General features: G+C 32.9%; 1 protein-coding gene and 1 long non-coding RNA gene across 6 annotated transcripts in view; one reads left to right on the forward strand and one right to left on the reverse strand.

The window, feature by feature from the left end:
- Positions 1 to 20,121, forward strand: part of LOC145277707 (uncharacterized) — a 39,222-nt gene extending 19,101 nt beyond the window's left edge. Inside the window, exons 2-3 of the long non-coding RNA XR_013868197.1 lie at positions 11,782 to 11,849; positions 19,832 to 20,121. This is a non-coding gene — a long non-coding RNA (uncharacterized LOC145277707). The remainder of the gene's footprint in view (positions 1 to 11,781; positions 11,850 to 19,831) is intronic.
- LOC145277703 (phosphatidylglycerophosphatase and protein-tyrosine phosphatase 1-like) lies at positions 1 to 25,961 on the reverse strand. 5 transcript variants are annotated; one of them, XM_080129402.1, is made up of 6 exons: positions 17,725 to 17,837; positions 15,701 to 15,855; positions 13,297 to 13,455; positions 7,973 to 8,053; positions 4,839 to 5,030; positions 1 to 3,342 (listed from the first exon to the last, which is right to left on the reverse strand). In XM_080129402.1, exons 3-6 carry the CDS (start codon positions 13,453 to 13,455, stop codon positions 3,211 to 3,213), a joined length of 564 nt encoding a protein of 187 aa, XP_079985528.1. In that variant the 5' UTR covers positions 15,701 to 15,855; positions 17,725 to 17,837; the 3' UTR covers positions 1 to 3,210. The 5 variants fall into 5 exon arrangements, with proteins under 5 accessions (XP_079985528.1, XP_079985526.1, XP_079985527.1 ...); XM_080129400.1 differs by having other exon boundaries at positions 13,297 to 13,516; positions 17,725 to 17,835; XM_080129401.1 differs by lacking the exons at positions 15,701 to 15,855; positions 17,725 to 17,837 and adding an exon at positions 25,843 to 25,961.
- Between the last annotated feature and the right edge of the window lie 957 nt (positions 25,962 to 26,918).

Raw genomic sequence — 26,918 nt, forward strand, 5'->3', positions numbered from 1 at the left:
TGAAAAAATATCAACAAGCTTTATTCAGAAAATCACTTCAGTCTAGTTTTCTTCATTTCATGTTAACTTTTAAAACAAAAAAGTTCAAAGTAGCATTTAAAGCTTGTTGTTTAAGTGTTGTGCACAATGGTCTTAACTTGGTCATTAGGATTCATCTTTTAAACTATTTTCACACTTTAAAAGATGAGTATTTAAGAATTCAACTAGAACTACCATTTAAGAACTCAACTTTCAGGTTCTAAAAGCAGAGAATTGGCCACTGAGGACAGAGATTTTAACTCGTCTCAAAGGGATAATCTGTCAAAGCTCTAAAACCAAAAGTTTAATCTATGATGTAAAAATTCAGTTTTAATGAACAGAAAATTTTGCTAAAGAAACCAATAGGACGTAAATACTTTCTGTAATACATTTTTGTAATATACAAAAATTTAAGTCTTACTGAAAATTATTTCCTTATATGTTTGAAAAATGTGACATACTTTTGGTTGCAGACAGACATCGAATTTCCATCACAAAATACATGTACATATACGACATAATCCCGTTGATATACTAGTTCTCATAAGATTACCAAAGTTAAGCATCATTGAGCCTAACCAGTACCATATGGGTGACAATTTGGGAATACTAGATGTTGTATGCATTTATTTATATGGGTATGTATGATACCACAGGAAACTAAATGTCCCTGCCTTGCACAGTTTCAGGTCACCCTTGGGCAAGGTCCAGCACCTGTTAGCCTCCCTTTTCTGATATTCCAGAACGTTACCATACAGAAGATAGATGAAGCTCCTCAGCTGTGGTGAAGGCAATCCATCTAGGAGAAGGAAACTCTGATGAGAACCTAAAAACTGGATAGAAAGAGTCTGTTAGTCCTTTAAGGCAATCTTCTAGTGATGGTGTCACAAACAAACAAAACACCCGTTTCAAATTTGTCATAAATCAGCATGGAAGTAGTGAGGCTTGGAAAACTGTCATGAGAATGCTCATGCCAGTTCTCAATCTGGTCTAATCGGAATAAGAAGACTTGAATCCCTACGAGACAATGTACAGGAGTTTGTTAGGTATCTTTTCACTACAAATAAATCCTGACTAAATATTCAGAATATCAAATAATATTCACGGTTCAAGTAGGATGTTCTCTATATGGATAACCCATGGAGAATGGTGCACCTTCTCCAAGTGATGTTACTTCAAGTAACAACACAAAGCTGAATACTCCACCAGACTAGATGAATTCTTGTCCTGGAATCCAGTAAAACCAAGAAACCACAAGAAAGGTATACTATGAAATATTGGTGCTTGTCTCTAAATGGGCCGAAAAAAAATTTTTTACAAGAAAAATCTGAAAAAACTCTTTATAATGTATGTACTTGTCACTGCATGAAGATGTCATATTCCAAAAATCATGTAAATCGATCATGTATTTTTTTTTATTTAAGAAAATCAAATACTATCACACGTTTTAGCGAAGATTTGTTTATGCCATCTTGTTTGAGACGTAACGACACTAACGACACCTGGCGGAAATATGGGATCAACAAAGGCAGACAATCGACTTTTTTCATTTTTTTCTTAAATGTTGAAAACACTTTTTTTATAATACGAATACAAAATAATAAATTAACATAATGACTTCTTTTCCTAAAAAGAATGTCTAAAACAGTTTTTCTTTTTAAAATAGACTTTATTAAGCGAACATGAAAAATAAGATGTCGAAAACAGTTTTTTTTATAATACAAATACAAAATGATAAATTAACATAACTTCTTTTTTTGTCATTATGTTAATTTATTATTTTGTATTATAATATTTTTTCGGCCAATTTATAGACAAGCACCAAAATATTTAAATGGTGAATTGGGGGGGAGGAAAATTATGTTCTCACCGTCTTTGCTAACTCGGTGTTTGAGATGTAAAGGAGAACTTTAATAGAATATTTGAATATCTATGTATCTCATATAGAGATCAAGTGTTAGATCAAAAAGGAGTTAATTATGTGTGAAGCATATGACTTAGTCTAATGCAGGATGATATAATTATCTTCAGCATGTCTTGACTCATGTTTAATGCCTACAGGAGAGAACTTGAATGCCTACTAAACACTATCCTCGAGTGTCTAAGGTCTCCCTGCACAGGAGTTTCTCAGATGAACCTGGCATGAGGATATTTTCACTACAAGTAAATTCTGACTAAATATTAAAAAAATCACATAGTATATGTAGTCAAAATAAGATCTCCTCAGTATGGATAACCCACGGAGAATGGTGCACCTTCTATAAGTGATGTTTACCTCAAGTAACAAGATGAAGCTGGATACTCCACTAGACTAGATAAATTCTTGTCCTGGAATCCATTAAGACCAAGAAACCAAAAGGTAAGATATACTATAACATATTTAAATGGTCCACTGGGGAGAGGAAAATTATGTTCTCAACTTCTTTACCCAGTGTTTAAGAGGTAAAGAACTTTAAAGGAACATTCGAATATCTATGTGTCTCATAACGAGATCAAGTGTTAACCCCCAGGGAGATGCCCTATGATTTCTGAGAACTTCAACTTAAGAAAAAAATGAATGGTCATATCAGACTGCAATCTGGTCTAACTGGAGATCTTCTTCCGGTATCGTCTGCTGTTGCGGATATTGATGATCATGGCTGCCCAGTCTACTCTGCATTTGGTCTTTCTGATGAGATCTATAGTCATGTTTCGAGTGGGAGTATTAAAGAGAATTCTTCAAATCTCATGGACAGAAAGGAAGACAAACAAAGAAGCCATGTGTAAGGCAGAGTACAGCAGATCATTACCCAATACCGTCCATGCCAGACAGTTAAAATTCTTTGATCATTTAATGTGGGCGGATGGCTTGGAAAAAGGCTTAATATCAGAGGAAAAAAAAATCGCTGGAAAAAAGAGCAGAGGAAGACAATGAACAAAGTTCACTGAGAGTCTCAACAGTCACTGGAAACTGGAGAAAGTGAACCATAAAAGATAGGCATTTATCTTTTTCTTTTCTCAACAAAAATGTTGTAAATAGCAAAAATAAAATGAAGAAAACTAGTAAAAGACAAACAAAGTTACTAACAAGATTAACAGACAGATAAACATTAGCTATTTTTATAAATTACTATTATTTGTAAGGGGGAAGGGGGAAGGAGAGAAAGTCAACAATTTTTAAATGCATTATTTTATAATTACAACAAGTCCTCTTCATCCTGCCTCAGCACGTATTCGATTCAGATAAAAATTTCTTATAAAATCTTTTTGTGGCTGGAAAAGGCGCGCGTGGGGACGTTTAGAAACAAGGTGATTCCAGGCAGTTGTATCATCCCATTTGTATGTCTGGAAAATAAATAAGAAAAAAAAAAAACAGAATCATTTAAAGAGTTTTGGTTGCAAGTTTCAGCATTAAATTACCAATTTCTCTTCGTGACGGGATAGGAATGTTAAGTCTTGTAAATGTATCCCCAATAATTACTGCTTTTTATAGGTGTTGTCTCACCATCTTTTGGCCAACTAATTCTCTGGCCTGCTTTAGGTAGGATTGGAACTGATATCTTCAGACAATACTTTGGGGCCCATAGCGCAGTGGATAGACATGTTGAATCTCTACAGTTCCAAGTGAGTATTGTCTGATGATAGCGGTTTCAATCCTACCCAAAGCAGGCCAGAGGATTAGTTGGCCAAAACATGGTGAGACAACAACTATGGAAGGCAGTAATTATTGGGGATACAGTTACAAGACTTAACATTCCTATCCCGTCATGGTTAACCACCTGGAGAAGAAGGCTAGTGGATGAGTTTACCAAAATGTGTTGAAACAACAACTATGAAGATGAGGATAACAGGTCCACAAAAAAATCAATATACAAATTATGAAGCCTCATCTCAAAGGATTCCAAAAATAAAATAATATAAAATATATATGTATGTATAATCGTACATATGTACACGCATGTATAGAATCAATAATGATGAAACTGCATAGATTAAGTTGTTCAGTTTGTGTCTATCCATTAAATCCCTGTATTAATCTGCCTCCTATAAACCTAAATTTGTTTTATAAAAACAATACAAAACAATAATAAAAAAGGTACCGGTACATCTTTTGAATCAGATAAAACCGATTTTTACCACTGCAGAAATACGTAAACAGGTGAGAAAAAAAAACAAAAAACAACAAATTAAAATGAATTGGCATCAAAATTAAAATGAGATTGCTTTTTAACTAAAAAAAAATGAAAGAAAAACACTCACTGTATGTTTATTTTTATGACAAAGAAAAATCAAAGAAATAATTATTTTTTCAGAGGAAAGTAAAAAAACATTTTTTTTTCCTGCTAACTTGTAATCAATGAAACAATGATTTTTATACTAGTACAGCTTTTGAACCCAACAAAAACTGACTAGGTTAGGATTAAGTTAGTGTTAAAAACAAAAAAAAGTTTAACCTTTGGCTGTACAATAATATGGAGACAACAGGGATGGTTCCAAATTGTACCAGTACTCTCAAACAGTATAATTTTCAAAATCACGGTACTTATGCAGTTTACAGACCGTGCTATATTTTAGGTAGTATTTTTTAACTAAATTCAAGTTTGATATTATCTTTTGTTTATTAAATTGTTAGGTGAAAGTACAGAATAGTTAACAAAAAGCTCCTCTCTTCCCATGTTAAGAATGGGTTTCTAAATAATGGTGTTATTATTTCAGCATGATCTGTAAAAATCACAGCAAACTAACTCGGGTATATGATACATCACTTGATAAAAGATCCAATAAATATTACTAAGCAGGAAGATCAAAGGAACGCACATAAGAATTAAAATATTACTTACTTTAATTAAATAACAAGTGACTAGGGTTGCACTTCTGGTTCGACCTGCTTTACAATGGACATACACACTGGTTCCTTGTTTTCTGTGGTCTTCTATGAAAGACAAAGCTTCATCCAGCTGAATTTCTGAAGGGGTGCCAACAAAATCAAGGATTTTTAAGTGCAGTCGATCCACTCCAAGAGATTTCCATTCCTTAATACAAAAAAGAAAACAACAAAAGAACATGAAACAAATTTCAATGAAAAATAATTAAAGGATTGATAATTTGCATTATTTAGATTATTTACATACTGTTCTCATCTTGGATGTTATTTTTATAACATGTTGGCTGATGTAACCTTCAATGAAATTTTATAATGAGCAAGATGGAAATCCCCATATTGTTTTAGAATAGTTGTTGTTTAAAATAATTTTTAAAAAATAATTTAATCTAATAATTTATTAAAAATAAAAAACTAATTTAATCTAATAATCTATTTGAAAAAAAACTAATTTAATCTAATAATTTATTTAAAATAAAAAAATAATTTAATCTAATAATTTATTTAAAATAAAAAATAATTTAATCTAATAATTTATTAAAAATAAAAACTAATTTAATCTAATAATTTATTTTAAAAAACTAATTTAATCTAATAATTTATTTTAAATAAAAAACATTAATTCCATCTAATAATTTATTTAAAATAAAAAATAATTAAATCTAAAAATTTATTTAAAATAAAAAACTAATTTAATTTTATAATTTATTTAAAATAAAAAAGAAATTAATTTAATCTAATAATTTATTTAAAATAAAAAAAAACTAATTTAATCTAATAATTTAGTTAAATGAAAAAAAATAATAATTTAATCTAATAATTTATTTAAACTAAAAAAGAAACTAATTTAATTGCTAAACATTATAAATTTTGATTTTCTTAGTTAAAAAAAGACTAATTGATGAATTTATGTGATTTTTGGAATATGACATCTTTGTTCCGTGATGAGTATGTATATCATAAAGATTTTTCTGTATTTTTGTTTTTTAATCAAGTTGAATTCTAAATATGTTCTTTTTAAAAATCAATATGCAAATTAGTATATAAAAAGATGGTGTGTCTATTATGTGAAGCTGAATTAATTTTAAATTTTAATTTTGTTGTCAGTGCAAGAAATTTTAACTTTGCCGTTTAACAAAATTATTTAAAATATTTTTTTGTATATGCATGAATTTAGGTCAGACAGTAACAAATAAGGCTGGAGAGCCATATGTTTTGGTTTGGATTCTAGCTGATGGCAGTCAAGTAATATTTTTTGTTTTTAAATTTTTGAAATCACTACTATATATTGAGTACAATATAACAAGTAATATCGTATTGGCTCTATATAATAATTACAAAACCTGCATAAATTAAAATATCATATTTAAGCATATTTTATGACTAGACCATGTTAGAGGTCCACTACTATATATTGGGTGCAATATAATAATCAATAGAAAATTGGTTTTATAATAATAATGAATATGAAACCTGCATGAATATCATATTTAAGCATATTTTCTGACTGGGTAATGCCGAGTGGCCTGCTAGTATATCTATAGAAATAGTGAGTGTAAACACTGGCAAACCATATATTTTATGACAGAGGATATTAAGTAGTTGTTAAAGATAGCTATGTGCAATGACGAATAATTGTATTAATGTATTAATAAGGGTTGATGTGTCATGGAGACAAATGGCGGCAGACAATGGAAAAGGAAATAAAATGAGAAGGTAGAGAGAAAAAAAAGGAGAGAGAGGGAAGAAGTTTTAACTGTGTTAAATGCTTGTAGGTGTCATAAAAAACGAGATTGATAAAGCAATAATCTGTTTTTCTCAAAGAAAACCTTTCCATTATTTTGGGCAATAAAACTAAATGGAATCTGATAATGAAGAGAAAGACCTTATTAAATCCATCTCCCTGGGAATTTATGAAATAAAAATTGGCTGACATTTTGACAAAAAGTAATGGCCCTTTTTCCAGGCATATTAAACATCTTCCAATGAGGGTGATGCTGTCATGGCAGCAGGGAAATATTTGGCTATCTTTTTTTTTTTATTATCATATCCAGAATATTAGGATCTTTATCAATATCTGATCGAGTTTCCTGAAATATGTCAAGTGGTGAATTGCTTGTCAGAGTTGAAAGGGGAACCACACACATCCACAACGATTGATAATTGAATTTTCCTTGATTGAGTTTTGATAACAAAGACGCATTGTGTTTAATTCAAATTAAAGAAAAGCATTTGTGATTTAGGGGAATAGCCCAAAAAGGGGAGGAGAAACCTATTTATGGTAGCAGGGAGAGATAAAATAAAAAAAATAGATGAAGAAAAGAAGAATGGACCTAGAGGTCCATTGGCCACTCATGGTTTGATAATGTATTCTTCAGGATTGTAGAACATTATCAATAATGTATTATTGAGAATAATGAGTTGAATCCTATTGGGAGGGGGTGTGTGTGGAGTTATGCCCCTATGATTCTCAGTATGTCAGTACATGACAGTGACTTAGCTTTGCTCGTCTACCAAATTCAAGCCATTAAGAGATGGACCTGCTCTGCTCGTCCACTGACTCCATGCCATTAAGAGACTGACCCTCAGACTTGGGTTGAAATTGCTAAACTTGAAAATTACCCAGTCCTAGTGCCATTCAGGCATGAATATTAAGAGCTTAAGTCAGAGACTCGCAAAGAATCAGGGTATAATTTTTCAACCAATAATTATTGTTACTTATTCCAAAATGGGCAGTCATCGAAGTATTATTCTTTCTTCTTTTGGTTTGAAATGACCTTTGCTCCTCAGTGATACAGACTTTGGTGACCAGTGCCGGCCGATTCGATCCTTTAACCTTTTCACAATGTGGGGGAAGTGGTGATTCATTGGATAGGATCTTTCAACAACCTTCACCTGAGTGACCGCCAGATACCTAGTAACCAACTGCGACCCAGATCAATTGAATTTCATGACATCACTTACTGGACGTCATTGTAATGGAGAAGAGATACAATTGTGCACATTATCTACAAATTAACATTTTTAAGATGTGAAATTTTTAATTATTTCTTATAAAATTAAAGTTTTTTTATATGTAGTTTTCTATATTACCTCGTCAGTTGGTGTGAAATGCTTTAACTCGTGGGGTAGGTTGGCAGAAATTACACCACGGACATTTTCTTGATTCACTATCTGAAAAAATAAAATACAAGAACAATCAAAATCCTTTTTAACAGTGGCGCTTTTCAGTTAATAATCATATATAAAAAAAATACTGATGTCTAATTAGAAATTTTCAAATAATAGGTCCATTACTAAGTCTTTCTATGTGTGTCAATTTCTTTAAGAGAATTTGAAATAAAACATGAAATTTTAATTATGTCAGAATTCACAAGAAATGCTGTGTGAGAAATGATAACCAGTTTGTGTACAAGATGTGTAAGACAAGTGAAATGAATGAGAAATCAGTATGGAGAAAGTATATTTAGATGGCAAGGCTATTGAAGTTGATGAGTTTTGATCTGGTGTTGCTGACTTTGAAATCCAGGATACTCACAGTACCCTAAATACCAAAACCAGATGAAGAAGTTCACATTGTTCAAATGTTAGTAATGAAATAGAAAAAATAAAGAGAAGACAAATTTTAGAGTTAAAAGAGTACTATTTAACTTGCCTTCCCTAAAACATGACTAATCAATGAGGTAATGCACTCTTATTTCTGGAAATCAAAAATTATATAATTCAATCCAATGTGGAGAATATATAACCAGATATCTCTCTTTTTGGTTTGGCCACCCAAGTCATAACACATGGTTCAGCAGCATGTCATCTTCTGTGAACTTCACAACTCTGAAACCATTCCTGTCTGACGTCTTACATTTTATTATTTATGTTGCAATATTTTTGAAATAATGGAAATTTATGATTAAAAAAAGATTGAAAGGTTCTACTTATAGACACTGGCGATAAAAACTGACCAACCAAAAGGAGCCACATTCTGCTAGCAACCAATCAAAAACTGGAATTGCTCCATAAAAAATATTGAATCTTTCAGCATTACCTGCACATAATTCTTTTGTGTCCACAGCCATTCGTATTCCCTGGAGTTTGGGTGGCAAAAAGCTGCCCTAAGGCCTCAGTGTTCTATGCACTCTTGCATAAAGGTCTGGTTAGTGCTTTCCCTCCTCAGTCTTTCCATCCTCCTTGACCATACATAACTATTTGGTGTGGCGCCAGTTGAAGCTGATGCCACCATGTTTTGTGGGAAAGGAAATGCAATTAACATTTTGCAGTTACAGTTCTCTTGGTCTTATGTAGTTATGTTCTGTTTTGTTTCTTTTCATTATTATTATTATTCTGGTTTTTATTTTTATTTTTATACCAATTCAGAATGTCCATTTTGGGGGAGCTGGAGTATTCCCTATATTAAAAACTGGCCTTGTGTTGAACTCTACCCTCGTGGAGAGGCAAGTAAATAGAAACATAGAGATTGTTAAGATTCAAAGCTGAAATTACACTGTAGAAAACGGGAGGGAATTCAAATTTAGAAATGGTGAAGTAATACAAATTGAGAAAGTAACTGAGAGAAAGAAAATTTACTGACACAAATTATAAATTGACATTGATTCATAAACAGTATAAATTTAATAATCATATTTAAAAATACACACATCAAAATATTAAAATCATATATTAATTTAAAATTATGGAGCAGAATTGAGATTTAATGGTTTCATAGACTATAAACTGATTTTACAGTTATGTCACATTAACATTGCACACACTTTTTCTGATATTTTTTTTATTTATTTATTTTTCATATTGCCACCATATTGTCGTCTGAAATGTAGAAATTAAAACTGAATTTATAAGTGAAGTAGAAAAGGGGAGATAATTCAAATTTTGAAAAGTGCCAATAGGAAAAAAATCTGTGTTATACTTTTTTGTATTTTGGGCTGGACATTTTGTTCAGGGCCATTTAACTTTTAGGGATCTTTAAAAACACTTTTTATCAAATTAATATTTTGTCTTCTTGACTGTAAATAACATTTAACAAAAAAAGGAACATCTTATTGGCAATTGATAAAATGTTATCTTAATTAAGAATATAAGAAGAAAAAAAAGACTTCATCCATCCTTCTAATTCTTTCTCTCCTTCTGTGGACATGTATGTGGGCTTAAACACAAAAGGATGAAGATCTTCACATGGAAATTAATTTGTATCACTGGATGAATATTTAATATTGTGATATTATGAACTGCACCTCACAACCCCACACACACACATCCAAGTCTGTTGGCTTGGGAAGTGACAGTGAATGGAAGTGATGATGAGTGGACAGGTAATGGGGAGGCTGCCAAAATCTAATGTGACACCTGAAAGGTTGTTTGATGGCTTCCAGATGAACAGGTAAAAGTAGTAATTTCTTCTGATCAGCTGGGAGTGACTGAAACAAAAAGTGGATATTTAGGATTTCTAGTCAAAATTAAATATATTCAGCGGTCAGTGTTCAGCATAGAGTTGACCTGGGTAGACCTGAGGATTGAAAGCTTAGCAGACAATGAGATTAACTGACTTCAACCAAATGACAATGATGCCTTAAAAGATAGATTATCTCAGTTGGACCCCAGCTGATACATTGGAACTTAGTGAAGATGTGGATGATAGTATTTAAAGGACATTTTCCGCAATGTTGTCACGCACACCCAGAACACAACTGACTTATCCAAAATGTATCAGAGTTTGTGTTTTTTCTTTTGAGTCTGCATTGTTTTTGTTTTTTTTACACTTGTAAACCAATGCTTGTACCCTCTCTGATCATCAATAGGAAAACGATTTGGTGAGATGAAGGCAAACATTGGAGTCAACAGTTGTCAAAGGGCAGCATAGAGAAATATTTAACTAAGGAAAGATAATCTATTCAAGAAATGGAAAATATGTCTGGTCTGGAGTTTGACCACACAGAATTTAATTTCTTCTCTTTGAAAAGTTATTGCTTCTTTAAATGGGAGGTGGGGGTCATGTTGAGAAATCAAAGTATTAAACTTTCTTGAAAAAGAAATGTTCCTTCAATTCATCATCATCATTATAGCTCCATCTTGAGATCCATCATTAGGCAGTGTCCGCATCTGAGCATGCCTCACTTAAAGGACAGTCTATGAAGATGTGTGCGATAGTCTGCACATTGACACTGCAGGGACACCGAGTACCCTGTACATAGCCCCACTCATACAGGTTGTCCTATGTTTTGGCAACCTTACTTCAGATACAAGGTTCTATGTTGAAATTATGATTCACTGTAGGTTTTCCAAAATAATGATTCATATCAGATGGTAGACTTCCTAGTCAGTATTTTTATATCCATAGACTGACAATTGATAATCTAAACTGATTTTTCTAGTATATTCCAGCAATGGGGGCAAAGGAGATCAGTTGGTTTTCTGTGTTTCACAGATGGGTAAACCTTTGGGCCTTGGGTTGAGGGACTGTGTTCAGATGAGCTTGTGTTTTGATTCATTTGAGCTAAACGTTTTTATTTGTTTGTTTTTTTTCAGTATGAGAATGGAAGTGTAATTGCAACTTTCAATAATAAACTTTACTAGCAGTTTAGCCCAGCTTTGCTTGCACCTTATGTAATGTTCATAACTATATGTGCATATGTATATATCAAAAAGTTTGACTCATGTCCAGGTAACCTACATCTAAAATTTCAAGTGTTTGAACCCAAAATTGGCAGAGGAGTTTGGTAGAGTCTGCAAAGGTTAACTTTGACCTCTTGGCAGTCAAATTTTTGCCCAAAAACTGATTAAAAAGCTTGCTGCATGTCTGAATACCCTTTATGTAAAATTTCAAATGTTTAAACCCAAAATTAAACTTTATTGCTTATTTTGAATTGCAGTTGTTGTTTTGTTTGTTGCAGAATTGACCATGACTGCACAGTTGACATTGAGATTGGAGTCGAACATCGACTTTGGGCTATAACAACAGGTGGGTTGGTTGTTCAATTGTTTTATTTTAAGGAATATCAATCCTTTTTGGGTTATTTAATGATATTTAATACTATTAAAAACTGTTGTATAAACTCAAACATAATAATTAGTTTTAGAGTATTTTATATGCTTTGGCAGCCACCTTGGATGCATATTGAAAAGCACGCAAAAGTTTTTGTGTGTTATTTCATGGTGTTTGGTTTGGTTTGGCTGTTTTATGTCGTATCAATCCTTTTTGTGTTACTTAATGCTGAATACAGTAATTTGGTAAAATGTTTTTATGCTCCAAGTTGTTTATATCTTCAAATATTTAATCATAATGTCTGGTTTAGTTTGGTCATTTTGTTTTACGGCATATCAACCTTTTTCGAGTTATTTAATATCTAATCTGGTCATTTTAGTAAAAAAAATTATGCTTCAAGTTCCTTATATATTCAGATATTTATTCATGGTGTTTGGTTTATTTGCTTTGTTTTCAGGTTGTTTAATTTCTAATTTGGTCATTTTTATAAAAGTTTTTATGCTTCAGGTTCTATATATCTTCAAATATTTTTTCATGGTGTTTGGCTTGGTTGTTTTGTAGAGGAAAATTGTAATTTTTGTTTTTGACTAGCAGGATATGATTGAGTTTTATAAAGGCAAAGGAAAAAAACAATAACATCAGATGTTGTTCACGCACACATATGCAGATCTGGGCAGTGCTGGGTACCATGCTCCGATTACTGAACATTACATAAGTCTAGTGAAACTTTGCCCATTCAATTTCACATGTAAACAAGAAACTAACCCACATTTTGACCTCTTATGTCAATGCTCAAACAAAGAGACAATGGGAATTTGGTCAATATAACAGGACGCACAACAAAGAAGAGACAGATAGGGAAGAGACAGATGCAGGGGCACATTTTCTTCCTTGCCATCGCTCATCTTACAACACACTCACACACCATGCTCACTCCATCTCTTTGCTGCTGAAACCACAATACTATAGTGTAAATAAATGTGTTTGTTTTCGTTAACTGGCGTCTTGTTATTTGAGCCACAGCATGTTTCAACAAGTGTGTATATATAAGCACAAAAACATGTTAAGTGAATTATAAATACATTATACAAATATATAACAGTAGCACCAGGGACAACAGGTGAATGGGCGTGGCCTGATTAGTGAATGCATACGGATGCAGATTTTACAGTACAAAAATTTAGCTCCATTTTATACAAAGATTAAAAATGGTAATACTCTACAAATTCTATTTCGAAAGATGACAAAACATTTGAAAATCTTAAATTAAAAAAAAATACTTCTTTGTTTTCAGTAAAAACATCAACATTTCTATCTAATCTGTATGAAATTATAATCATGTTTACTGTAGTTACCAAGGATTATTATCTGAACAAAAACAAAAACTAAAATCATTGTTAGAAACGGTTAACATTCCACTTACCTCTTTGGCAATGCCTCTTAATGGAAGGGCGCCAAGTATGATGGTTTCATCAATTCGATTGTACCACTTACGGTCTGATATGCGACACATACAATAGTTGTAAAACAGCGAAGGGTAGAAGGCAAAACGAGCAAATATGTAACTTCCTGTTCCGGGCATCTGGAATGGAGATTTTGTAATCCTGGTTAGACGGGGTTTTTTTTTTCTTTTCTCTTTTTATCTGAAAAATAATAATCATAACAAAATATTTAGTAGTAGTAGTAGTAATAGTAGTAGTAGTGATCAGACAACTTGAGTTTAGTTTGGTTGTTTTACAGCATATCAACTAGTTTTGGGATGATTAATCGGAATCGAGTATAGGAAAAATTGGAACTTTTTGGGATATCGGAATCTGTATAGGAATCGGAAAAATTTGAGCCTATTTTTCAAAACCGATTTCTAAATTATCTTTTTTATTTGATTTTGGTTTAAGAAACATCTTCCACTGCTTGTATTAATAATAAAATAATAAATATTTATTGATTTTAACTTCCAGTAAAACTAAAATCTCTAGATCACTACCTACCTCACAAGTATGTTTTTTTATGTTTGAGAAAATATAAGCACATTTAAGGCGTGTTTTTACAGTAATTGGGACAAAATATCACTTTTTATAGTTAAATATTCAAAGATTTATAAAGAATCGGAATCAGTAATTGTATCGGAATTGGAAATTTAGTACAGAATTGGTAATTGTATCGGAATCGGGAAAAATATTGGAATAGTCCTATCACTAATATCAGCCCTTTTTGGCTTAATTAAAATCCGGTCATTTTGGTAAAAACTTTTTATGCTTTGAATTCTTCATATCTTCAAATATTTTTTCACCGTGTTTAGTTTTTTTTTTTACGGCATATCAACCCATTTTAGGTCATTTAATGCTGAATCTGGTCATTTTGGTAAAAGATTTTATGCTTCAAGTCCCTTATATTTTCAAATATTTATTCATGGAGTTTGGTTTAGTTGTTTTGTAGAAGAAGAAACTACTGTCAATAATTTTTCCCACTCTTTATCTGGGCCTAAATCCAAACGTAGATTCCATGAGCAAAGCTTCTTTCTTAGAACTGCACGCCAGTGGAACTCTCTGCCGCTTGCCTGTTTCCCACCTTACTACAACTTGGACATCTTCAAGTCCAACATAAACAAACTCCTGATAAACCGCCCCCTTAAGTAAGACACTCTATCAAAACCTCCAATACTAATGATTACTACAATACTATCTCATTGATTACTGTACACGCAATAACCCTTATCACTGAGTGGCCTTCGGGCCTTGATAAGTGGTGACCCCCATGTAAAAAAAAAAAAAAGAAAATTGATTTTTTGTTTTTTTGCATTGTAGAACATAATTGAGATTTTCAAAGGGAAAGAAAAATAAGCAATAACATCAATGTTTGGTGCATTTTGGGAAGCCAATATCTTCAGACAGCCTGATCTTGTAGCACCTCATTTACCTCCTCCTCCTTCTGATTATCTTATCTATCACCTTTTAAAATAATATCCTCTACTTATATGAAGTTAGGTATATGTATATCTTTATATATTTATGGGAATGAGATTTACTCTTAAACTATGAATTTTGGAACTCAGCTGCTAGGTGTAGGAATGTGTAATGTGGGCTTTATTTATTTTAATTTAGTTTTATGAACAGGCTGGGGGCAAAAAAATGGTAAAAAACATAAAACTTTAGATATTCCAGTGCAGACGATACTAAGAATACAATTGCTAATTACTTAAGACTTTTACCTGGTCATGGCTGACAGAATAAGAACATGCTACCCTGGTGGATTAAATAAATAGTTCTATTTAAAATTCCATGCAGATTCCCAAGTTTGACAGAAAGATTTCCAGAGTTCAACACCAGATACACCTGAAGAAGGTTGAAGGTTACCTTGACCGAAATGTTGTGGAAAAAAATCACTAAAGATGAGAACAGTATTTTGAATAATCCAAATAATATGTAAGATGTTTGTGTTGAAAGACTATTCAAAATGTGTTAAAAGAAATGAGAATAATCCAAATAATAAAAATTATCAATCCACATCTAAAAAAAATCCAGAAAAATTAGTTATTTAAAAAAAAACAACAACCGTCTTAACAATCCACAATCGCCCACAAGTAATCACAAAAAAGAATCCCAAAAAACACTCACATACAAATATATATACATACCTAGAAAATGGATTTATTAAAATGGAGCTATTAAAACTTAGCATAGTAATATGGGATGAGATGAAGAAAGAAGTAACCTTAGTAGAAGTTAGTATCCCCCAATGATGCTGGGTTAAAGAGAGCTGAGAAGGAAAAAGATAACGAAATACTGAGGCCTCAAAAAACTTCAACCAGAACTAGCGCCCATACTTACAAAACTGTTTAAACGTTGACTTAAGGAGAATTGCTTTCCATCACCCTGGAAAAGCTCATCAGTATGCCCTGTATTTAAGAATTCAGGTGATCGCTCATCTCCCTCTCAGTACAGGCCAATAAGTCTCCTGTGCGTCATGAGTAAGTTGCTGGAATCTGTGTTAAATAGAGAAGTAATCAACCATCTCAGCAAAAATAACCTTCTTAGTGACACGCAATATGGTTTCTGTTCTGCTAGATCTACAACAGATGTGCTTACAGTTATATCGCATAGGATTAGCGAATCTCTCGACGGAGGCAACCTTTTTAGGGCAATTGCTCTTGACATATCGAAGGCCTTTGATAGGGTATGGCATAAAGGTTTACTTCACAAGATCTCCAGCTATGGTATAGCTGGAAATGTCTTCTCAATTATTAAATCATTTCTCTCTGATAGGTTCATAAGAGTAGTAGTTGATGGGCAGAAATCAGAAGCTCACAATATTAATGCTGGAATCCCTCAGGGGTCCATTCTGGGCCCAACTCTTTTCCTGATCTACATTAATGATCTTCCAAATCACATCCTTACATAATTCGTAGACATTTATGCTGACGACACTACCATCTATGGCAGCATATCTAAGACTGTAAACGCCCAAGTTCTCTCCGATTCTCTCTCTTCTGATCTTGAGCATGTGGTATAATGGGGAAAGAAGTAGTTTTGCTACTTTTAATGTATCTAAAACCAAGCTTTTATCTTTACATTATCAACACTCTGATCCTCAACTGGCATCAATTGAAATGAATGGCTCTTGTCTTGGGGAGGCCTCATGTTTTGACAAGCTCCTGGGCTTGACCTTTACTCCTGATCTGAAATTGAACATGTACATCAAATTTGTTGCCAACGCCGCTGGAAAAATGGTGAAATCCTTCTATCGATCCAGTAGATATCTCACTGCTGATGCAATTCTCTATCTATATAAAAGCCAGGTACGTCCAAGGATGGAGTACTGTTGCCACATCTGGGCAGGAGCTGCTAGAAAGGACTTGGCCTGCCTTGATAGAGTTCAAAATAGACTTTGTAGTCTCATAAGAGATGTCTGTTTCTCTCCCCTGCAACCTCTATCTCACAGAAGAGATGTTGCGAGTTTGTCTCTGCTTTATCATTATTTTCATGGCAAGTGCTCGACTGAGCTTCAATCTATGATCCCTCCTCACCAAACTTTCACAAGAAACACTCGTCTAGCTGAAAATACTATCAATAATTCCCCCCCAATCTTTATCTGTGCCTAAACCTAAATATAGATTCCATGAACAAGGCTTCTTTGTTAGAAGTGCAAACCTGTGGAATTGTCTTCCGTTTTCCTGCTTTCCAGCTGATTACAATCTGATTGTTTTCAAATCCAACGTAAACAAGTTTTTGATGAGCCGTTCCACTTAAGTTAACAAATTTACCGAATTTCCATTACTAACCATTATTATATTGTCCTACTGTACACTCTTAACTCTTATCCTCGAGTGGTCTCTGGGCCTTGATAAGTAGTGATGCCTATGTAAAAAAAAAAAAAAAGGTACAACATGAAAAGAAACTGGTATCTTCAGAAGATCTCCATCATTCCAGTATCATAGAAGCAACTGGAATAATGGAAAAGAATTTCAAAAACTATCTGGCAAATATACTTGAGTGAACCAAATGCAAGAGATACATACAAACAATTGTACTTAAAAGAAGGGTTAGAATCTTAAAACAATCTCTCAGTTGGAATGTATAAGACAGTGGGTGGATGTTTGGCATCTGATAGGATGCTCCACCCCTAGCTAGAATAAAATTAAAAAAAAAAATAGACAAAAAAAAAACATTTGGCAAGGAATATTTACTGCTCAGACAAGGAATTAATTATCAATAATTATTTACATACAATATAGATGTACTGTAAATCCAATAGTTTCTATCATATTTTTTTAAATTGTACAAAGAAATCATTTCAATATTCATAGCCTTTGAAATTTCAATGAACTTCTTACAAAAAAGAACATATTTCCTACTTTTAGTTTTAGAAAAACGTGGATTGATTTAACTTCTATTTCCAGTGAAATTCCTGTACAGATCTTAATACCGTTCATAGATACTTGGGCACATTATTATGTTTCTTTTTGTACATAAAAACGAGGACAAGCATTTAAATGGTCATCAATTATTCTTTTTGTTATGACATCATCCATTGTGCACAACATTTTTTGTGATGTCATCCACTGGGTGACAAGCAAGATAAGATTGAGAGCTTTTTTTTTTTTTTTTTTTAACTTGGGAGTCACCACTTGTTAAGGTCCTAAGGCCACTTGAGGATAAGGGTTATTAATAATGAATTTAGCCTTTTTTTTAAAGCAGTTTGGTCTTCAAAAAGGTTTAAAAATGTTAAATGCGCAAAATTTGGTGGAAAGAAATCGATACTTCCAAAATGGGGGGATCGATTTACTGAAATGTTGTATTAGAAACGGAGGATACCTTAAAAAATGTTAAATATTGAATTTTTTTTTTTTGATAATCTCGTAGATTAGTGACCATTTAATAAATGAAAAAGACAAAAATAAAAAAAATGACAGCGGTGGGTACTGCTCCATATGCATGCCAATTTTTTTTTTTTTTTTGCAGAAAAAAAGGTGGCTGCTTATTTAGAATTATACTTAACTAGCGAGGGGTACCCGGCGTTGCCCGGGTGTTTGTAGGGGTGTGTGGTGTTTAATAAAAAAGAAGCCGGGGGGGGGGGGTAGGATCGAAGCCGAACCCCTGAGGCAAAGTTTGAAAATAAAATCGGCCAGCCAGAAGTGAAAGATGTTTGAAAGTCGTCGAGCATTACGACGATGACGATGTAAGCATTGTTATAAGCGAAGTAAGAAAAGAAAACAACGTTTTAATTAAGCGGGGGGGGGGGGGGGTAAAACACAAAAAATTTCACACACATGTACTTCATGTATCTTGGCAGTATTTTAGATAGGTTTTGGATCAGAATGTCTTTGATAAGTATCAATAATCAATAAAATCCGATGAAAGAAGGAACAGGCAATTTGACTAAAAGTTAACACCTTATACTGCCTGACATCACAACTGCATTTGAGAAGTTTCATGACCATACAAGCAGAAAGGCCCGGCATATAAAATCAGTAGGTTCTTTGATATGACAGGGGCGCAATTGAAATGAATGTTTCTGTTTAAAGCACAATTGAACTATGATACTTGACTTTTCAATTTTCAACTTTAATTCAAGCCGTTATATATGTGTGGCGACCTGCTGAGTCTGGCTGGAGTAAATGACAGGCAGGAATATTTCACAGCGATCGCTGCTTTGAAACACCTACACGTTATTAAAAATGTGTAGGAAGATGACATTGTGATACAACCACACGCATACATAAGTGAAAAGGAACTATGTTATGCTCCCTCGCGCTTGAGTATGGTGAACAGTCCCAAAGCAGCTAGCAGGCACTATAAAAGTATTTACCCGCCAAAATCAAAACAGTTCTCTCTCCAAATTCTCAAGTGCAGCACGTGTTCAAGGAGAGTTTGTCTTTATGAGACGTTAAAACATCCGTCATAGTTTTACGTGGACCGCAGATGAACTACAATACTCATTGTGGAAATTCACCACATCTAGCGAGAACCCAAACCTGCTTTTAAGCATTCATATCCCAAACCACTGGTCTTACAATACGAACACACACACATATTCACTTATATGAATTACAGACTGGTCCCACCAGAAGATAGCCATATTGACTCCAAGCCCTCCTGCGGCACACCTATCATAAAAACCAATACTTTCAAGCTTTGTGCCATACACACAAAATCCACACACCAATAATCATTCATTTAAAACGTTCAAACACAAGAAAACACTTATTTTGGAACACTTTATTTTAATATTTCTTTCATGTAAATAAATGTTCTTTAGGCGGACCTGAATGAGCTTTACTCCCTGCCATAAAATTAATTCCTTTTCATGTTTTCTTGCTTTTTTTCTGTGGATTATCATTGATAACAGACTGAGCTTTCATATTAGCAGGAAATTTTTTTTTTTTTAAGTTTATTTAATGACTTTTAAATTGTACCGTTCTATAAAACTGATACCCCACTCTACTCATTTATTTATTGCAGACTATTATCCTCATCTTTTTAGTTGTTATTTCACAACGTTTCAGCCAACTATTCCTCTGGCCTTCATCAGGTGATAACAGTGACGGGATAGGAACTCCAAATCTCCAAACTGCATCCTCAGCAATTGCTGCCTTCCATAGTTGTTTGTCATGTCACCACATTTTTGGCAACTAAGCCTCTGGCCAGCCTTGAGTAGGATTGAAACTGCTATCTTCAGACAATTCTCACCTGGAACCGTAGAGATTTAACGTCTTTATCCACTGAGCCATGGGCCCCTAAGGGCAATCAAGGTTGGATTCTTTGGTCTTATAAATCCATATATATATATATATATATTAATTATTATAACAGAAAATAATTATGACAGCCCCTTTAAGAAATTCGTTTCTTATTGTTGAGCACTTTCAGTTGAATTAAAAGTCGGTCAATTTAGCTCTTATGCGTAGATCATCGTATAACGATTAGATCACTGTCTGACTGACGTAAATGAACACTTAAAATTAAGATGTTTAAAATTCAACGTTATTTCAAGCGGTTAATGGTAGCCGAATAGATTAGGTCTCCGCTAATCGAGCCAGAGATGTCTCGTGATACGGGGTTCGAATCGTTCGACTGGTAGTAATCGTGACACCCTGCACTGAAGATTCCCGAAAGGATGAAACACTAGTGTCCGTAGGTATTTAATTATTATAACAGAAAATAATTATATATATATATATATATATATATATATATATATATACATATATATATATATATATATATAATCAATTGGAATAGTCTGCAATAAATAAATGAATAAATAATACTCATCTCAATAAGCATTCCAATTAATTAAAAAATATAAAACTCTCCTCATTAAGCTATTTTTGTAGTGTAAAAGAAAAATTTAATAGAACGCTATAATTTAAAAGTGATCTACATACGTTAAAAGCCATTAAATAAACTTTAAAAAAAAAATTTTTCCTGCTAATATGAAAGTTAAGTCTGTTATCGATGATAATAATTTTCATGGTGGAGGGGAGAGGAAGCTCGTTCAGGTCTGCCGTTACTTATTTTATATAAACTCAGCCATTCCATGTTTTTTATCAAGTGCCTTGTTTTCCTGAATTTATTTTTATTTCTTTATTTAAGAATGTAAATTGGTAACCCTTCCTATAAACTGACGACCCTGTCTAATTTATCATTAAGGGTCCTGAAAAAGTATTCTATAGATTGGTGACCTTCCGACATCAGCAGATTTGCAACATGCATCCTATAATATATGATTTTATAAAATCAACAGTAAATTCTCTACAATGCAATGTAAACTACAATCTATTGTAGACTAAGTCACTGCCGGGAAAACATATGAAGCTTCCTCCCAATCCACTGTGGTGAGTTTCTGACTAAAGCAGGCAATCAATCGATTTGATTGAAAAATGAGCGATTTGACTGATTTTGATGACCATAAAAATATGGAAGTGTGTAACATTTGTTGATCATTAGGCACCACCAAAGCTGTGTGTAAAACGTCAGCATTTTACACAATAACAGCAACGTCATCATTTTGTGCGTTTACTATTTTCTGAGTCAATTTCTATAGATGGGCATTGGCTCTATAAGTCTTAATGGAAGTAAAGATCTTTTTGCTATTGGATTTTCATATTTACATTGTAAAACAAATACATTTTTTTACGAACTACATACACGGGAGTTAATAAAATAAAATTAATTTTAACGTCTTCTGTCGACACATGCATTTAAAGATAATGTTGCTTACAGGCCTGCATACTTTTTTGGAAAAAGCGCCAGAAAATAAAGATCACCTTCTATCACTTTAAATGATTAAATCAAAACGAATTTTTTTAGGCCAATTTTGTATTTGTAATTTTTTTAATATTGGAACCTGTCATAAAAAAATCTGTTTTAATTTCATATTGCGTGATATTTGAAATTAATATTATTTAAAGCTTTTTAAAAATAATTATTTTTTAGAATTATGTCTTTTGTTTTAATAATTCAAATAATTATATTACCGAGAAAAAAACATTATCAAGAAAAAGTGGTTGTTTTTTTTTTTACATAATGATATTGATTTTCTGTCCAATTTTATTTACAACTTTAAGGTAAGTGAAATAAATAACGGAATTATATATATATATAACTATTTTGTAATTATTTGATCTTTTCAGCTTTAAAAAAATGTTGACATTTTTATCGACCTACATTTATTTTGTTTAGTTTTCGTAACATGAAATATGGCCGGCGGGCGGGGGGGGGGGGCGAACATCTAAAAAATATATATCCTCTAATATATTTAACGAAATCTAGTTTTATTATCTAAGTTTATTGGCGGAGTTGTACAACCATCACCCCCATGTGTAATTTCTATACTGATATGCTTTTTGAAATTTTAATATTGATTGGAAATTAATTAACCAGATTATGAAAAAAATATTGAAAAAAAAATCATTATTTCGACATTTGAAAGGGGTGCTCACTTTTTAGTTACAGCATTCTGGTAAATCAGTCACCCATTTTGTAACCAATAAAAACGTGGGTATATCAAAATCATAGAAAGTAAAAATGATATGAGCCTACCATATTTGTAAGTCAGAAATATTTTTGTTTCTCAGAGAAAAAAAAAAGATAGAATGAACGTGACTTTTTTTTATTGTTTTTTATGAAAATAAAGTTTCGAGTTTTTTTTTTGTTTTTTTTTAACTTATTTAGTTTTGGGGGTTTGTATTACTGTACACATAGATTAAAAAATGTTGTCAAAAAACAAATATATAACAAATAAATGTTATCAAAAGCAATAAAAGTTACTTTTCTACCTAACTGGATATGTTTTTAGTGTTTATATTTGATGTAGCATGTTTTTGTTTTTTTGCTTTTTAAATTTTAAGTATTAGAAATTTCACTAACATGCTCGAGAAATGTTTCATAATCTTCCATCCCGTTGTCAATTTTCATATCGTACACCTCCCGATACATAGCTTTGTCAACATGGGACCATTTCATATCTCCGGAAGGCACTTCCGTATTAAGAAAAAAAAAAAAAAATGGGTGACCGATTTACCAGAACGTTGTAACTAAAAAGTGAGCACCCCTTTGAAATGTCAAAATGATTATTTAAAAATATTTTTTTTCATAATCTGGTTAATTAGTGTCCAATCAATAATAATCCAGTGAAAAAATTAAAAAAAACCTATAAAAAAAACCCTAGAAATTACGCATGGGGATGATGGTTGTACAACTCCGCCAGTGTATTTAATAATGAATAAATATAAAAAATTTCAGGAAAATATGACGATTATTTGATTTTTGCTAGATTTTTACAACATGGGTATGTTTAGGGTTTTAAATGCTTTTAGGGCACAACCTACGAAAATAAATAATTCCATACAAGCTCCTGAAATGACGAACGCAACAACTTCATAAAAGGTAACACAGCAAAGGTTTATTAGGAGAATGTGATATGTTCCTGGTCAAAAGCTGGACTCCAGCTATCGCGGTAGTTATTCCAGTGGAATCGTCGATACCAGTAGAAATAACACCGAGGTGGAGAGAGCAAAGAAAAAGGAGGTCCGTTCATTTTGGCATCTCTCTCAGTAAGGACGAGTTCTTATTCCTCAAACCAGATGCTGGCCGAATTCCTTAGGGGATAGGAAGGATCAATGCACCGTACCCCTGATTGGTCAGTATGTGGCCAAATAGCACAGGGGAGAGGCATTGATTTGTTAAAAGAAAAAAGTTCCATTTATTTCTGCTACATATGTCTACAGCTTCAAAAAAACGTCACTACATAGGAACGTTGTTTTAAAGCGTTGATAAAATGTAAACACGATTTTTGTCTCGCATTTTCATTATTTTGGGATGCTGTAAAAAATTTTTTTTGGTAAATGTTTACTTTGACTACAACAGAACACCAACCAATAAAATTGGGGTTTTTATAGGTTTTCGGGGTCGCTGACAACGAATCTGATATTCAAACCCGTCGCAAATTTACCGTTTGCATGGTATTAACCCCTGAACCCTCGCACTATTTTGTGCCAAATCACCGCCATCGTTTATGCTATTCTTACATGATGCATTCGCGCATGGACGTGCGTAGTAAGGCGATTCGTCACATCGCGGAAGAATTTTTTAGCAGACATTTGAAATAACAAGTTTTCAGAAACAAAAATATGTAGTTCATTTTTCTATGTTGCGTAGTTTTTGATGCTTTTTTAATTGATCTAAAAAATTAAGTTTTTACGAGCGATTTACAAAAGCATTTGTATTTTTGATTTTAGATTTTTTTTTTTGAGGGGGGGGTTATTCAATGTACAACATTTAACAGGTGCTTCTGCAGTTTAATTTACCGTTTTTCCCGTAAGTAACGCGCCGACATACACCGAGCAGACCTGTTTAATTTTTCACAAAAATTCTATTTACACTGGGGGGGGGGGCGGTGGAGGAGCAGGAGCAGTGTAAATAGAATTTTTGTGAAAAATTAAACAGGTCTGCTCGGTGTATGTCGGCGCGCTACTTAAGGGAAATTAGTGGGGGGGGGTTACTTTCGGAAAAATGGTAAATTAAACTGCAGAAGCACCTGTTGTACTAGTTCTATAATCGAATACCTCCCCTCAAAAAAAAAAAAAAAAAAACGAAAAATAAAAATCCTTTTGTAAACAGCTCGTGAAAACTTATATTTTTAGATCAATTAAAAAACATCAAAAACTACGTAACACAGAAAAATGAACCACATTTTTTTTTTCCGAAAACTTGCTATTTCAAATGTCTGCTAAAAAATTCTTCCGCGATGTGACAAGTCACCTTACCATGCGCGAACGCATCATGTAAGAATAGCATAAACGATGGCGGTGAGTCGGCACAAAATAGTGCGAGGGTTCAGGGGTTAATACCATGCAAACGGTAAATTTGCGACGGGTTCGGAGGTTCGAATATCCCATTCGGGGTTTGTATTACTGTACACATAGATTCGAAAAAGTTGTCAAAAAACAAATATATAACAAATAAATGTTATCAAAGGCAAGATAAGTTACTTTTCTACCTAACTGGATATATTTTTTGTGTTTTTATTCAACGTAACATGTTTATTCAGCTCGAAAAACATGCAGTGTTTACCGATATATTGGAAAATTCAAAATGGCGGCCGACTGTCTCTTTAACACGGTAAGTTTGGGAAAAGATGTTATAAATAATAAACTAGACGAAATACTATTAAAAAACAACCGAATATATGTCAACTTATGTCACGGTAACATATATCGAGCGAATTTCTAACAGTATTTTGTCTAGTTTATTATTTATAATACCTTTTCCCAAACTTACCCTCTCCGAGAGAGAGTCGGCCGCCATTTTGAATTTTCCAATATATCGGTAAACACTGCATGTTTTTCGAGCTGAACAAGCATGTTACATTGAATAAAAACACAAAAAATATATCCAGTTAGGTAGAAAAGTAACTTATCTTGCCTTTGATAACATTTATTTGTTATATATTTGTTTTTTTGACAACTTTTTCGAATCTATGTGTACAGTAATACAAACCCTAGCAGTTTATTTGAAGCTTCTTGTTTTAAGTGGTAAAAAAAAAAGTTAGGATGATAATATTAAATTGAATTACATCATACAGCGGGGGTTAAAACTGTGGCGCGCGTTGGATCATCATTCTCAGACAAACAGGTCTCCTGGCTAATAAATGAACGAAGGAGGCGTAAGGCCGTGATTATTGTTTTGGTACTTATCCAGTTTACGACCCAAACTGGATAAGTATCATTGTGGTATTGACATTTATTTATTTACTAATACATTGTTTTCAGTAATTGCGATCACATTTGAATTCCATGCCAACGAAAAAATATAAAAATAACGATGATGCTTCTGAAGCTCTTCTCATTGCCAGAAACCAAATGACAGCAGAATCATGAAAAGAAAAACAAACGTGTATAATAATAAAAAAAAAAAAAGAATCACACAAATGCATCAGAATTTGATAATTATTCTACAACTTATCTTGCCTTTCAAGGATAACGTGCGTTCGACAAATTCAGCACCGGTGCGTTGTTTTTGCGTAATGTCAAGGTCATATTTTAATATCGGTGTTAACTAAAAATATGTCCCTACTGATAAATAGTCCAGCATCGAGTTAATACAATTTGCAATTTCCTAGCTCAAATGAACAAAAGGTACTTTTGCAGAATATGAACCTCATAACGTTATTATTGAAAAAAAAAAAAATTCTTAACATGGGGAGGAGATGGCATTTTGTAACTATTTTGTACTTTTATCTAATAATTTAATAAGCAAAAAATACTGTAAAATTTGAATTTAACTTGAAAATCCCATCTGGAAAATAGCATCGTCCGTATTCTGCATAAGTACCCAGAAAAAATATTAATGGGAACATTTCAGTTAACTGAGTTTGATATTAATAAGGAAAAATTGGTAATGTCCTAGATAATTAACAGCCGATAATACATAAACAACACCAAAAAATTAAAGCAAGAAATAATTTGACATTTCTGAATTTTTGAGATGAAGATTGGTTATTTATATTATTTGGACTCATGGCGAGGACTCGTGGTGCAGTGGTTAGAGTACTTGGAAAAAAATTCATTGTGAAAGTGATATTTTCCTTAAGGTTGAATCCTCAGTGTTGGCAACCGAAAAATATAATTGCAAATGACTGACAGAACAAGTATATGCTACCCCGGTGAAGTAAAGAAAGGTTCCCTTCGAAATTCTGTTCGACAGAAACATTTCAGTGTTCGACAAGATACACCGGAAGAAGGTCGGAGGTTACATCGACCAAAACGTTGTGAAAATCACACTTAAAATGAGAACAGTATTCCGATGAATCCAAATAATATGAATAGCAAATAACTTATAGCAAATTCAGTGCAATTAAATTCTTGGCACTTGTACACTACTTGGACGGATTCACTTTTTTGGTTTTCAGTTTGGACATTTGGAGAGTGCATAGCAGGGGCAGACAAATGCAATTCCAAGACTGACTCGAAAATAAATGTGTGTTGTTTTATTAATGCATATTTTTTGTTTGTTTGTTTGTTTTGAGGAAGTTTTTTTTTTTAAA

The sequence above is a fragment of the Euprymna scolopes genome, chromosome 6 (assembly GCF_053919585.1).
Source record: "Euprymna scolopes isolate OS-2025 chromosome 6, ASM5391958v1, whole genome shotgun sequence".
NCBI lineage: Eukaryota > Metazoa > Mollusca > Cephalopoda > Sepiida > Sepiolidae > Euprymna > Euprymna scolopes.

Coding starts and splice junctions, on each gene's coding strand:
- LOC145277703 (XM_080129398.1), bottom strand. CDS start 17,802: ATGAACGGTATTAAGATCTGTACAGGAATTTCACTGGAAATAGAAGTT. Junction 8,054..13,296: donor TAAGAGGCATTGCCAAAGAG/GTAAGTGGAATG, acceptor TTATTTTTTCAG/ATAGTGAATCAAGAAAATGT. Junction 3,343..4,838: donor TCACTTGTTATTTAATTAAA/GTAAGTAATATT, acceptor TTTATTTTCCAG/ACATACAAATGGGATGATAC.